This window comes from Strongylocentrotus purpuratus, unplaced genomic scaffold (genome assembly GCF_000002235.5).
Source record: "Strongylocentrotus purpuratus isolate Spur 01 unplaced genomic scaffold, Spur_5.0 spur5_scaffold_11, whole genome shotgun sequence".
Taxonomy (NCBI): domain Eukaryota; kingdom Metazoa; phylum Echinodermata; class Echinoidea; order Camarodonta; family Strongylocentrotidae; genus Strongylocentrotus; species Strongylocentrotus purpuratus.
Window position 1 is genome coordinate 18,511,711 of NW_022145596.1, and position 16,014 is coordinate 18,527,724.

A 16,014-nucleotide genomic window follows, 5' to 3' on the forward strand; every position below is an offset into this window, starting at 1 on the left:
ATTCCATGAACAACATACTTATGTGCAGCTAAATCTGTCTTGCAAGGCTTTCCAAAGGAAATCAATCATTTCTTCAAGAAGGGGAGGGGGGCGGGCGGCGGTGGGGGTTCTAAAACTGTCACATTGGACATGTAACTTTTATAGGAAAATGGCCACTTTACAGGTTTGGCTGTACATATATATCTAAAGTGAAAAAGGTAGACTAATGTAAGTTGCTCTCCTTCTTGGACTACATTTAATCATGATAATTCCCGATAACATGAAATGAACAGGAGAACACAAAGAGGGTTGTAAATTGTAAATTCTCAAAATATTTTATGACAATATACAGGAAATGGATAGTACGGTTTTGTTCTCAATGTTTTGGTGTGGACGTTCAAACTTAATTTGTGACTAAAAAGACTTGTCTTGATGTGGATTATACTGTGTATAACATACTCATATAAAGGGGTCATCATTTCTACCCCAGTTTGGATGTTTTCTATGTTTTTTCCGTTACCTAGTTCGAGTTTTTGTGTCGTGTACATAATTGTAGTTTCCGCATCACTGCCCTTTCTATTAATATGTGCGTAAATTTGTTATATGGCATTATCATAAGTTAAGAGAAATTATAGTTTCAAAAGCTGTATGGTTGAATTTAGATGGTAGGAAATGTAGATATTATAATCATAGTTACCTTGATTACTTTAAGATTCAATCTTGTTCAGTTACTCTGAGAAAACCTCAGTTTATAACTAAGCTTATTTCAAAGCCATGAAGTTAATCTGGCTCTCTTACTTTTGTGCAGACAATACATGTAGAATTCTAATGCATGGTTGTTCGTGAATTAACGCAGGTCTTCATATTGCCTTATCTTCATGCTATGAGACCGTAAAAACTTTAATAACCATTCCATCATGTATGCATTCCTCTAAGCTGTACCAAAAAATATAAATGCATAAGAAAAATAGCAAATAGCATATTTAATGATATTACTTGTCAGATCATATGGGGTTTCAAGTTTAGTGATCTAGATTAACAGAGCTTCATTTTCCAAATGTTTCTTTGATTCTCGAGTAACGATGGAATGTTTCATTCTCTCTCCTCTTTACATTGATACCAAAAATACCTGCCTGCGATTTCCTCATTCATCTCTGTTACAATACTGCATTTAATTCATGCCATATAATGTCTTTCTCATGTGGAACTACTCTGTGCTGGTAAATAAAAAGTGTACCTTGGAATCCACATCCCAACTCCGCTCAGGCATTTGTTTCTTCAAAAGGAGGTAAGGTCCCACCAAACCTCGAAAAGCGACAAATCAGAAGAAAAAGAAGAAAGAAAAGATACACTTTCTTATCTTATCACATACTCTTTCCCTGTCTCTATATCTTCTGTAAGGAAAAAATAGCTTTTGAATGACTCTCACGTAGATACCTAGTACTAATCGCTATTAACCAACAGTCAAGCATGCAAATGGGGCAAATTAGATTCTTGTAATTGTATGTTGCTGCTCCATGTGCTGTAGGCAGATCAGTCGCTTTAGGCCCAAAGTGCTTCATCGTTTTACATCCTGAATTAGAATTGTACAGACAGGTCTTGTAGAGGATAAACAGGTATCTATTCTAAAGTAAGGTATTTTAACCTTCATGTAGGTTTAGTAAATGGGTACAAAGGTGAAAAAAACGAAATCCTTGAATGCTTGAGCACCTTGTATGATGAGCTTAGCCTCTTTGGTGATTCCCTATAATATACTGTAAAACTGCCTAGGTACATTAATCCATACGTCCCATGTGCTTTACAAAACTTGATATTAAAATCTTTACTTAGTATGAAACCTGCTGCTTTATAATAAAATAGGGGTTGTATAGATATAATGTCAACTTTTACTGTGGGCTACACTTTAGTCCATAAATTCTTTGTTCTGAGGCAAATTGAGACGTGAACAGATTACTAACAACTTAAGATAAACCTAAGAGTTGTTATTTACTGTATTCTGGCTAGGACTTTTTGAAAATAAAGTTTTGAGGCTAAAAATATTATAAGAAGACATGCTATGATCTATGGGCTAAGGGCTTGGAATTTTCTAGTTAACATGCGGTTAGAGTGTACCAGTTTACTGTGTATCTGTAATCATTCTATGCAATTTAACGGAAGCACTTTAATCTGTTGAAGTAGCATTTTAGATGATTGTAGGCAATCATTATAGGCTTTTGAGAACCTCTTGTGCATTGGCAGTGACTTCATCAACATGTTCATTCAGTCTAAATTCCTCAACTTTGAAGTAAGTTTTGGCTCCAGCTCAATAATGCCACCTGTTTTTAAAATTCATTTATCAGATGATAACGGTTCGATGCAAAAAAGATTTTACCCAGAAATACAAATAATCAAGATGTTTTCTGTGGCTTTCAATCTACAATTTTGATATTGTTTTTTTCGTTGTGGGACCTTGCCTCTTGTGTTGTCTTTAATAATTGTATTGACAATGGTGATATGTACTGGTACATGTAAGTGTGTATGTTGTCATGGATGTTACTGGTTGCGCTCAGCTTATACATTGAACACCATTCATGGACTATAAAATACAAATTTAGACTTTGTCTAACTCGGTGGCTCTTAATCTTGGGTCATGGTTCCTGTGCATGTAGGAAAAATTGGAGTTTACAGGCTATGGGTGATAATACATGTATGTCCAGTATTGCAAGGGGTTCCGGAACAAACCAGGAATTGCATTTGGGATGTGGTCAATGCAAAACCCAAGAGGTTTTGGATTGGTTTATGGGGCTCAAGAGGTTAAGAACCACTCCAGTGGTATAGACAATTATAAAAAGCATTTTAAGGTTTAGAATTGGACGATCAATTATCCTTTTTTTATGTTTATGGTTTACATCATTAATATTTCATATTTTCTTGAGTATGAATTGAGTAGAAGTGTTAGAGTGATATAACGCAATATCGCAAAATCTGTGAAGAAAAAACTGCAGGATCTTTCCTTTTCAATTGTTATTCACTGTTCTCTCCTTTGCCTTGCTAACAAATCTGTTCTTTATAACCTCAATTTTAAGTCTAAATATCTTCCTATCTTCTCTCTGTTATCTCTTCTTTTTTTCTGTCTCTTCACCCACCCTCTCTTTCTCACTCTCTCTATCTTTCTCTGTCCTAATATCTCCCTCTGTTTACTCATGGTGTCTGTCTTTTTTCTAGTATTCACTGATTATCTCTCTGTTACTGTCTCTTTGTCTTTCTCTCTTTTTCTCCTCTTTCCCCCTATCAGGCTGCCCCATTTCCTCTCTTTCAAAACTGCATTCATAATAGAGACAGAGAATGGATTTAAACATTCATTCTCGACTTGTAGCCAAGCAAAACATCAAGCTATAGATGGCTTTGTAACCAGCTTTTAGAATAACCGACATCATCACCAACATAACTTTTTACCATCTTCAGCAGCAGTAGCTATAGTTATACCATTATCATGATCACATCATGCCACTATTTAAAGGGAAGCAGGTTTGTCTTTTCTCCATCTCATTTGCAATCGCATTTAATTCTTCATAATCATCATTGTTCTTCGCTACAGTATGTACAATTTGAAGAATATTTTTTACATGCATTGGTAGCAAAATGGAAATAATTGAATACAAAGTGCTGCCTGCTTCTGTTTGCATGGAACAACCACAAATTGATAGACACACTGATCTCTAAACCATAATCTAATTTTGCTCACGTTTCCCTTGATGAGATTTATGTTTTCACTTAAAAAATATTTCAAGACCTGAATGCAATTGTCTCTTTTTTTCCCATGTAGTTTTATTATCATTTGTCCTTGTCCTACGTACAAACCACCATCCCATAGAGACAAAATGTCTTCATACATGAACATGCATCTCCCACATATCATTATGTTTACTAGGAAATTTGATCTCACAGGTTTAGCTTCAAAACCATCATGTAGGATGAAACTTATATAGTTAGCCTCTTCCCTTAGGTGGATGCCCCTAGCATAAGCATCTTACCATGATTATACAACCATTCCCTCATTTCATTTCCCAAAATCCTTCTTCAGAAAAAAAAAATCCATTTGCCATTATGTTACAACATATAGTATGACTTCTAGTGAGATTGTATATGAACAGATCTGTAAGCTGTAGCTAGAACGCTACACATTTCCCACAATCCTTTGTACCTTACGGACCCAAGCTTTTTACCCATAATACCTTGGCTGAGTCCGCCCACCCATCCATCCATCCATCTTTCCTCCTCCACGACCATCTTCTTCATGTGGAGTTTGTTGTAGCTATAGCAACGAGGAAGCCACCTTGGTAAGTGCGACCATCTTAGAAAGAGAAATGAAAGTGACTTGTTACACACTGCATGCTCTACTAACTACCTGAGCCAATGACGGTAATGTCTGAAACCTTTTTGATGTCTCTTTTTGTTTTCACTCGTCTTATTTTGTTTGTCATGGGTTAATGCGACTGAAATCAACTGGGATGAGCCTTAATTAAAGTGTTTTATTAAAGCATGGATAAAATAGTGAGTGGCTAATTGAATCGAAAAGGGCATTAAATATGGGCCCTATCCTATTTATGAAAAGCATTTGTACATTTATGCAGGTGAAAAGATTAAACATAAGCATGTTAAAAAATTATTCTAAACTTTTTAGTTATTGTAAATGATGTTGAAATCATTTTGCTTTGCTTTTATTTAACTTTTATTTGCCTTCTTAAAATATGATTTCTTTTTTCAGTTTGATTTGCATACCAATATAGATTATATTTTGATTATTATTATTTGTAATGCATTGTCATAGTAGGAAGCCTGCGAAGCCTAAGTAAGTGTCATACAAATTTTGATGAGAGTGCATTGTGTGTGTGTGATTGTGTGCCTGATTGTGTGCGTGGTTTTGTGCGTTTATTACACACTTGAACTTAAAGATCGGTAGACGTGTACTTGCTATGTTTGAAGTAGTTGTCCTCGCTTTTCCTTGAATATGTATGTATAAAAAACTGCCTCGGTAGCGTGACAAATTATGTATAAACAATGATTATTATAATAAAAATTTAACCTGAATTTAAAAAGAGAAGAATGGGTAGAATAGGCATGTAAAAGTCATATCAGAATGTTCTGTAAACTACAAATTACATGTAGGTTGCATAAGTAGAGTTCTAATTAATTATATGAACTGTTAATTCTCACATGCGTGCTTTTGTTTTGTTTCATCAATTTCTGTATTATAACCTGCACCCTGATTAATCAATGATTTAATATTGTGCATGCCCTTCAAAAACATCCAGCTTCCGATACTTTAATCAACTATTTGATATCTCCATTTTATATCCCTCCATCCTGCCATGTTATTTTTACAAACATCAATGTGTAACCGATTACCATGCATGTTTTCACAGCTGTGTCAAATATAGAAGCATGGAAATTATTTATTCAATCACACTTTACCCAAGAAACCTTTTCCCAAGGAACAAAAACATCCATGATTTTCTATTCATATTTAGATTTTCGTTTTTTTTCTCTTTCAGTTTTAAAGTGTTAGATTTTTTTTAAAGAGACATGGTGAGTATGTAGTTTTTTAGATGTTGGATTGTTTTAGAAATGCAGTCTGTTCTGTTAATGAAAATATACAATTGATAGATATTGGATGATGTTATTAGATGCAGGACAAAATGGTGGAAGAAAGGCGAATATCTTAAAGATATTCAGAATTGTAATTTCATCTTTTGTTTTGTTACTATTATAGCTGCTGAGGACTTAAAGATGGATGACAACATGGAAAATCTCTGGAGGAAGGTGGAGCAACCCAACCAGGAGACTGCTCCTTCGCAAGGGACTTCGGAGAGCATGGGAGGGGTGCAGAGGAGACAGAAAAAGAGTGACGTGGATCCAGCCAACAGGAGAAGCTTCAACTTGGATGAAGAGCGGCAGCGGCTGGAGAAGTGGCAGAAGGAGCAAGAGAGGATCAGGCAGGAGCAGTACGAACAGGAGCAGAGGAGACTCCAGGATGAGCAGGAGAAGGATCTGCAGAGGGCGGAGTATGAGAGCAGGAGGAAGCAGGACATGGAGCAACGTGCCCTGCAGGAGAGGCGGAGAATGCTGCAGAAGAAAGCCCAGCAGGATCTGAAGAAGAGGGAGGAGGAGATGCTAGAGAGGGAACGCAAGGAGCGGGAGAGGAGGAGACTGGAGCAGCTGGAGAGGGAAGAGGAGGAGGAGAGGAGAAGAAGGGAAGAGGAGAGGTTACAGGAGGAACGAGAGGAGAGGGAACGGGTAGAGAGAGAAGAAAGGGAGAGAGAAGAGGCTGCTAGGAGACAGGAGGAGGAGCTGGCTCTTGTCCAAAGGTGGAAGGAAAAAGAGAAGAGGGCCAAGGAAATGGAAAAGCAGCGGATAAGGGAAGATCGGGAAGCTAGGGAGAGGAAAGCAAGGGAAAAGATAGAAAAGGAAAGGGAAGAATATGATCGATTACTGAAAGAGAGGGAAGAGGAGAGAGAGTGCCTTGCGAGGGAACAGGAGGAACGACAACGTGTTGCGATGGAGCGGGAAGAAAGGCAACGTGAGGCCCGTGTAGAGGAGGAGAAACGTGCCGCGAAGGAGCGCGAAGAGAGAAAACGGGTTGCCAAAGAAAGAGAAGCAAGATTACAAGCTGCTGTTCAACAAGAAGAGAAAGCTAGAGCCAAGAGACCATTTGCTGATGAAGCCATCAGGCCACAGGTCCAACAGCATCAAGAATCAGCCCCACCTCCGTCACGTCAACACCATCAACCGGACGAGGATCTCCTCCAAAGGATCCGGGAGGAAGAGAGGGACCGCATCCGACTTGAAGAGCGGGACAGGCTGCGCATTGAGTGGGAGCAGCTTGAACAGGAGAAGCAGGAGCAACTGGAGAAGCAACGGAAGGAACGAGAGGAGATTGAAAAGCTGAGGCGAGAGCAAGCCGAGCTCCAGAGGGAGCGAGAAAGGCTTGCGCTTGAACAGCAGGAGGAGCTTGAACGCTTGACCAAGCAGCGAGAACTCTACTCTAAATCCATGAACAATGTCTTTGATGATGAAGACGTAGAGAGGAAAAATAGCTACAATCGGAGGAAACAGCATGGCGGTTCTGAAGAAGACCTCAGGAAACCGCACTCGTCGAAACCCTTAGGAAAAGAAATCATGAAAGGAAAGATGCTACCAGAGAGAGACTCCCAACCAGGAAAGTCATACATGGGGAAATACAAAGGTTAGTCTACAAATACTGACTTTTAGGAAACTTGATACATGAAGAAATTCATCTTCAAATTCCCAGTTTCTGTGCTGTTTTCCAAGTTCTATATTTGTCTGTTAACACTTGAGGAATTTAGCTGGGAGTCTTTCCCTTCCAGGCTGTGGGACCACCAATGTTTTCAGTGTTTAGGTCAGTGAAAAAAGTTCAATGACAAAATAGTTTTTTCATAACCACTTAATCAGAATCCTTTAAAAATTAACTGAATTTTAAAGGACTTCAGTTACAGTATACCTAGATATTTTAAAACTGAAAACACTTTTGCAAATAAATTTCAGAGAGAATGTTTGACAACATACTATTGAGCATAGAGAGTCAACTAAATCATGTCAAAATGGCCATCAGTAGTACAAGTACTCTGGTGAAAATGAAATGATCCGCAACTTTTCCTAATTTCCGCAAAACTTTACTGGTCTAAAACAAGTGATCAGTTCCATGAATAATACATCTGAATGACATCAAAGCCCCACTGCACTACTTATATCTACTTGCGCCTTCTAAATAGCAAACAATGCCTATTCGGTGCCTGTTGGTCTCCCATGATCCCCTTTTTCTAATGTTAATTGAGAGCTGATTTGATGAGATAACGGCCTGTCAGTGACCTTGTAGAGAGGTCTGATTCCTCCTGGCCAAACAAGTGCAGACAGGCTTTAAGACACTTTCACATTAAACAATTAATCCCTTTCCAAGTCTCAATCTACCTTTCATCTTTGATATTTCCAGATGACAACCTCCCCACAGAGCAGCACTGGCTGGTCGAGGAGGCCAAGAGGCGACAGCACGGCCCCCTGGTGGCTGGCAAGGTCATCAACTCCCTCCCCATCCACCCCAGGACGGACAGTCTGGACCATGAACCGGTCCTGGAGAAGAAGGTCTACAACCAGGAACATGCAGCACCCCCACCGTCGTCTAGCAGTAATCATAACAACGCCAATATCCATGAGAAGGACTACGTGAAAAATGGTGAATATCTTTTAATGTTATCATTCCAAAATGCAATTGTGACCATAGTGGTGGTTGTTACTTTAGTTAGTAAGGCACGAAATCACGAAACTTGCATGGATTAGGAGAGCCAGGTGTAAATACATTGAGTGATTTCAAGTAGGGTGTTCGTGTTGGTGTTGGTGTTGAGAGCGTGGAAAGGCTGCTGAACCGAGCTCCAACACCGGTCAGTTTAGAAGGACGATACCGATTACGCTAGTGCGCGTTATCGATGGCTCAACACCAGCCCCAATGCCGAGTGACGTCCTACTGTACACCAAAAGTCTTGCGATAAAAGCGTAATCCATTCAGAAAATCCAATAAATTACATCATTTTGAATATCAAATGTAAAGCCATATTAAAAAATCAATAGATAAAATATCATTTCTCTTGAAAAACATATATAGCTCCCATGATTTACAGCTGTTTTTACTGTACAGTGGATTTTCACCTGGCATGATCGTGAGATTTGTGCCAGATGACCGCATAGTTACCTGCGGTATAGTGCAACACCAACCCCGAACTTGAAATCATGAATTTCCCAATCCCTAGGGGCTGGTGTTGGTGAATGGGAAAATAACACGTAAATCATCAACACCAACCGCGGTACTCGGTTCAGCAGACGACATTCAACACCAGCCTCAACACAGACTAGCGTAAATACGTCATATTTCCTGAGGTCAATCCCAACACCAGCCTGATTTCAAGTTCGGTGTTGTGGCTGGTGTCGGTGTTCTCACAACACCAACACCAGCTTTCAACACCAAACTTGAAATCACTCAGTGTATGTCATATCTACAGATGGTGGTGCTATTCAAAAGTAATATCTCTTGGAGTAGATCAAGATGGTACCCTTGTGGTTTTCTTGGCACAGTTTTGTTTTGGATAGGTTAACTTTACTTTTGTTTCTGATTTGAATTATTCCTGAATACAAGAAGCAGCAAGTTACAAAACCATGCCTTTGTTGCCTTTTAGTCGGGGCTCACCACTGACTGGAGCCTAGGACACATGGGCACTTAAAATCTTAGTCCAGACTCCCAAATTTTTTAAGTTTCGATTTAGGGCATGTACGTACAAATTGTAAGAAGCTTTTTCCAAAATTGATGTTGTGGAGCTCTGTTTTAGTCAGAAGACAGAGGTGATATTGGAATACAAATTGATACTGTCAAGTCAATAAGGTGTTACTGTTGTCATCTGCACGTTGTTCAAAGAATATATGATACAGAGTCTTCTCTGCTTTTATTCTGTTTAGAACCTGTTGGCTATGAGCAGGAGATCCCCACCCGCATCCCACCCCCAAACAGAGTGCAGTCTGTGCAGGGCTCTGCTCCTCGGACCAAACAACCAACTCACCCCCACGACGAGCCTTCCCCATCGTCCTCCGACAACACCAACCGATGGGACGGACCTCGCCACCAGTACGACAACCAACCAGAGTTCAAGCACGTGCAGCGACGCATGCACGGGGCTCCTGCGTTGGACGCCGAACGCAAGCAGAAGATGCACAACCGTCGCTCGATGCCCGACCTGACCAAAGACCCGGGGTTCGCCGCGCCTGTGACACGCATCATGGATGACCAGCACATCCCTCGTGGACCCGGAGGGGGCGGGCCAGCTCCGAGGGGCGTGGGCCCACCCTCGCCCCACCATGGGCAGCAGAGGGGACCTCCTCCACCCCATCATGGGGGACCAGGAGGGGACCAGAGAAGGCAAGGACCTGCATCTGATAGCCTGATCCAGGTAAGTGGGTCCCTTGCTACATGTATTTTCTTGCTTTGTATAGACCAGTTTGTAGTCTACAGTCTAAGCATGAGTAAACAGTACTCATTTTTTTTGTTGGAGGTCTGGATTTAAATATTTTGGGACTGTATGCCTGAGCACCTTGGTAACGTTGGGAACTTTTGTAGGTCCTGACAAATGTTTGGTGCCCACATGGCCTGGCTACCTTTTATTATTGTCAAGCCCTGAGGGAACTTAGGGTCATTTGATATATCCTCCCAAGTTTATGTAGTCTTTGCTCATGCATATGCTAACTGTGCACCACTCACTCCATACAGGTGGAGATACTCTTTAGAAAGAAGGAAACAAAAACAAACAACATAGCCCTGCGATCACTTTGAGAACGGTTACTCTTTTAAATTACATAGTGGGACCTTCTTTGTTTTGAGACCTTTGCATTATACAATGGTCATGTCACTAGGGAAAATGTGAACTACAAACTGGTCTATCTCCTATGATGCTTCAAGATGCATGTGAAAATGTAATAATACTCTGTGCACCAAATTAGTCACACATTTATTCAACTACACATGTAATATTTTGTCTTAGTTTTCCAATAGGTACCACTCATTGTGCACTCTAAAACATCCATAACTGTGCTGCTAGAAGCGCACTATTCTATTTGTGATTTTTGTATGAACTATGCATGATCAGTTATTGGAATGTTAACATTAAAATGACAAATTCCCTTACAGTATAATATTCAATGTATAGAATTGAAACTGATGCTTTCTGTCAATGCTAATGATCTCCCTTTGTATATGAATTAACAGTGTAATGTTTTCAGGTAACCTTGTCTTGAGTGCTGTTGTTTATAAAAATTGCATTTGGGAGAAACTGATTCATGAAACTCATTTGATTATGCAATAAAATGGTAGACAGCCTCAGCAGAATACCGATTTGCTGAAAATTACATGGAAATACTTCTACAAATGTTTTTTTCTTAGCATTTTGATCAAAATGGTCTGCAGATACCATCAATTTGTTGTCTCTGTCACCCAGCAGAAACATTGTTAAATTCTAGTATAGCCATTTGATTTGTTTTTTTCAAGAGAGATTGATACCACTTGATAACTTTGCTTCCAAACAACATGGAAATGTTTTTTTTAAAGTAACTTTCCAAAAATATAGCCCACAAGTACAATTGATGTGGTCGAAAAACAGGGCTCCACTCTAACCTTTTTGACAGGGGGTTCATTTTGCTTTTAAGACACTGCACGTACACAGGCCTCTTGTTTTTACAGTCGAACCTGCATTAGTGACCACCTTTCTACAAATTTACTAAGACTGCATTTTTTGTTTCCCATGAAAACGGTTTCTCATCGAAACATGTACTAAAGGAACCCGTCTACAAAGAGCACTTCTTGGGTTTCTCTTGGGCTGTCGCTATAGACAGGTTTGACTGTATTTCCAAATTGAGGGATTTAGGAGTTCAAATTTGGGATCCCATCACTCCCATGTGCTTTTGTCTCCCATTCGATTTGAGCTTTATTTAATGTAAGGCCTAAAAACAAAGGATGTTCTATTGCCCTTTAGGTGCCAAAACATGGGTCGGTCGGTCAGAAATCCTTTTTTTTTTTTTTAACTTTTTTTTCTCCGTCTTTGGGCTGATTTTTCTCAGTTTTCTAAAAAAAAACAGTAAAAAAAATGAAAATGAAAAAGCCGACCGTAGATTTCTAAATTTTGGGGTCGGTCGCAAAGGGCAATACAACATCTTTTTTTTTTAGGCCTAAGTATGCTACAAATGTTTGTCATTGATGTGACTAATCTTAAACGTAGAACATCCTACACCGAGCCGCACAGAAGAAGGCCTATCCCGGCGGTCAGGAGTCTCCGTCACGGCCTTCCAGCTCCCTCTCGTCACAAAGCGACAGGTAGAGATGCCTTGATGCAAGACTACATTCAGCCTTCTCCCCTTTTTTCCTCTCTCTCTTTCGTTCTGTCACTCACCCCCACACAATATATCATCCTACAGCATCCATACTAATAGCTCTCACTACCTGCAGATTCGAGCTAACTCGGCCAGTACCTACATTTTTCTCCAGATACATGTCTGTTGCATAGCATCTTGCTTTCCAGATAATTGCAAATACATGCTGACAAAAAAAGAAAGAAAGAAAGCTGCAAAGTTGATGCCTAAGCTACTTAAAACTCTCTACATGTAGTATCTCTTTTTGCTTGATTTTTAAACTGTAACCATAATGATGCAACTGATAGTTTAGGAAGATTGCAGGCTAGGAAAGCTTCTTTAATAGCCTACACAAATACAGTGGATATTGATGTGAAATGAAAGGGTTACATCTGCATGTATTGAATAGATTATATACATGTATTTAGTCCATAAACTGTAGCCAACACGTCAGAAGGTTCTGTAACAAAACATGTAGCAATGGTGGAGCATTCCTGTGCAAAATGTTATTAACTAACTTCCTTAATCTTTTCCTTTTCTCCTTCAGTAATAGCTCTCTTGGCAGGTGACCCACATAGGTTTTTCTGTGAATGTCAGAGAAGTTAAGTCATATATACCTTTCCCTGCACCAGTAATCACCCAATGGCACTGTTTTTTCCCTCCAAAACATCAAGGTTGACAGATTTGATGACCAAAAAAAAAGAAATTTGCTTGTTGATGTCGAAGGGGTAAATACAGAAATCTCCCAAGGATTCAAATAGTCCACCCTTTTTATCTCCTTCCCCCAGCCTCACGATCATCGAAGAGCGGGTCCCAAGAGCCCGCCCGCTCAGGTAAGGGCCAATCGGGGCCCTCCCTCTTCCTCTTCCTCGCCCCAAGGGCGTGGCCCACCTAGACAGCAGCAACAGCCACACCCGCAGCGACCGCCACAGCAACATGCCCCAGGGAGGGGTCCTCCGGGTCAAAGGGCGTCAGCCTTCCAACAGCCCAGTAAGAAACCCCCTCCCGGCCGGTCCGTCAGCGGCAAAGTCTCGTGCTCCAATTGTAGCAAGTCGCTGGGGAGGGGCGCCGCCATGATCATAGAGTCTGTGGGTCTTCACTTTCACCTAGAGTGCTTTAGGGTGGGTAGTTTTTTTTAGTGTGACCTTAACATTTCACTACTCCCAAATATTTACAATTGTGCTGTTTTCTGTAGAACGTTCAAGAAATACCCTCAGCAAAAAAAAAGAAAAAAAGTGGACACTATTTATAATTAAAATTTTTTAATTAATTTTTATTATAAACTAACCTTTCATATATCAAAACGAGAAAAATTAATTCATCATCTTTATCAAAGAGGACATGCATTTGGAATCATAACATTCATGTGTGAGTGAGCATAGTCATTTAAAAAAAAAAGAGTCTCTGAAAAAAAACTGCAAGAATAGGGCATCGGGCAATTCAATGTTGATGAGCACTGGAGTTCTATCCTATACCTCGTCCACAATCTTGGGTGAAAAGGACAGGCAGCTTGACCGCGCTTGTCCAAATCATGCAATCCTGAGACTGCAGTTGACAACCAGAGCTCAATCCTCAATGTTTCTCATTCTTTGCTTTCATTGTTGAACCAAAATGTCTTACAGATGCACATGTTTATTAATTTGAATGACTTCTTGCTCTACTTTTTCAATGAAAGTTCCCATCCAAGCGTGAAAGTTTAAAATTTGATCTAAATTGACGTTGTTAAAGCATTAATTTTTCTCGAATATTATACATGTTTTATTTTATTTTATTGGTTTATATGAACATTTTAAACAATAATATGTGTCCACTTTTCCTATTTTTGCTGAGTGTACACTGTAGTTTGCGATAGTACACACTAATCGTATCTCCTCTATATTTTTTGTCACAATGAGCTCACCAACACTGCACAATGCCATGGTTCACCCACCTACCATGATCGGTACCTTTTGGGGATTCTATCCTATCATTCTTGGGTACCTTACTACATGCAGGTTGCACCTTTAGTCAACACTATTGCACCGCAAAGCAATTGTTGGTACTTTCAGTTTACCAACCATGGTTGTTACCTTTTGGGGATTCTATCCTATCATTCTTGGGTACCTTACTACATGATGCAGGTTGCACCTTTAGTCAACACTATTGCACCGCAAAGCAATTGTTGGTACTTTCAGTTTACCAACCATGGTTGTTACCTTTTGGGGATTCTATCCTATCATTCTTGGGTACCTTACTACATGATGCAGGTTGCACCTTTAGTCAACACTATTGCACCGCAAAGCAATTGTTGGTACTTTCAGTTTACCAACCATGGTTGTTACCTTTTGGGGACTCTATCCTATCATTCTTGGGTACCTTACTACATGCAGGTTGCACCTTTAGTCAACACTATTGCACCGCAAAGCAATTGTTGGTACTTTCAGTTTACCAACCATGGTTGTTACCTTTTGGGGACTCTATCCTATCATTCTTGGGTACCTTACTACATGCAGGTTGCACCTTTAGTCCACACTTTTGCACCACACAGCAACTGTCGGTACTTTCAAGGAAAACCTTTAATCTCTAGGGACATACTGCTAATATTAAAAGGACTAATAGCACTTTTTGCAGTAGTATAAACAAACTTTTTTCCATCAAAAATGAGGATAAATTTGGTAAAACAGTAATGAATCCTTCTAGAAAGTGGTCAAAAATTGCCACTTTTGTTCTTCAAAGGTAGTTGTTTGATGTGAGCTTATTACTGCATTCATAATTTGGACAATGACTACTTTAATGCAAATTATGTTTTTAAAAGCTTACTCAAATTCAAATGCTTGCTAGCTGGAAAAAAGCTCTTTGATTCCTTGCAAAAGAAGTTGTCTCTTATTTAGCAATTTCATGTAATTTTTGTGTTTGTTATTGCTTATTGCTTTAGTTAATCATAAGCACTATGGCATTTCCAATCAGTCCTTCAACATTCATTTGAAACTAGAATACCTTCAAAGTTTTTGCTCACCACTTTTCCAAAACAAATGCAATACCTGATCATGTGTGTTAACAATAATTTAGAATGTTAAATATCCAAAATCTTTGCAAAAATGCTTTGCACGGCAAAAGAAAATGCCTCTCATTTGTTTTGCCTATTAAATAAAAAAATGCTTTAAACTTATGTCGGAATAATGTGTGTACTATAGCAGACTTTGTTTTTTATATTTTATTTTAAAAATCTTATTTGTGCACTGTTTATGATGCTATTTAAATACATGTGCGTCTTTGTAGCAAATTATTAACAGTTCTGTGATCAGTTTCCTCTTCTCTTTCTCTATTTCTGTCTTTCTCTTCACCTTTCCCATTCTCTCTCGCTCTCTTCGCTTTCCCTTGCTCTCTCTCTCTTTCTTGCTTTTTCCCTTGTTTCTCTTACTCTGATCTGTAAATTTTATTCTGCAAGTGATCTATTTTTTCCAGTTATCAATGTTCAAGTACAGAAATGTTCATCATATCATTTTAGGAAAAAATAAGAAAATTTCTGAGAAAGTTAGTGCACTGCTGCAGTTGCAAATTCATGCATGTTCTCCCATTACATTACTGAATCCCTGTCTGACTTTGAAAAAAAAATGTTTTTGATGAATATTTCACTTTTTTTCTGTAATATCCCAATACATGTGTGCTACAACACTGCTTACATAAGAAACATCACATACTGCTAACAAACTAAATTATTCATACCCCTAGTAAATTTGATGGGTTTTTCTTTTTTTTCTGTAACTTGAGAATGAAAGTGGACTTGTTGACTTAGGGCCTTTGTTGAATACGTTTATATGACACATACTCAAGAAACGTAAATTGGGACAAATCAATTTTTCTCATACCGGTACTTAAAAGATTACAAAACTTGGTAAGGGTATGAATAATTTAGTTAACTGTACAGTAAATGAATGGTATTGAATCATGCACCTTTCTGTAAAAGCGAGCTTTTTAAAGAAATGCGTAGTTCATTTGCAGAGCATTCAAGACCTAAAGGAAAATGCTTGCCTTCTTAAAGTATTAGCTTTATCACAGTTCATAGAGTGATTGCTTTCTTCACAAATCCACCTATATTGAACTTTCTCCAAAGAAATT

General features: G+C 39.1%; 1 protein-coding gene across 5 annotated transcripts in view; it reads left to right on the forward strand.

The window, feature by feature from the left end:
• Positions 1-16,014, forward strand: part of LOC591791 (trichohyalin) — an 82,755-nt gene that overhangs the window by 62,250 nt on the left and 4,491 nt on the right. For 4 of the 5 annotated variants that reach the window (XM_011670136.2, XM_011670137.2, XM_011670140.2 and 1 more), the window contains 4 exons: positions 5,732-7,204; positions 7,970-8,209; positions 9,481-9,968; positions 12,705-13,037. In XM_011670136.2, coding sequence (XP_011668438.2) covers positions 5,732-7,204; positions 7,970-8,209; positions 9,481-9,968; positions 12,705-13,037 — 2,534 coding nt within the window. Of the gene's footprint in view, positions 1-5,731; positions 7,205-7,969; positions 8,210-9,480; positions 9,969-11,786; positions 11,901-12,704; positions 13,038-16,014 lie in introns of those variants that run through there. The other variant, XM_030980854.1, reaches the window with a different exon arrangement.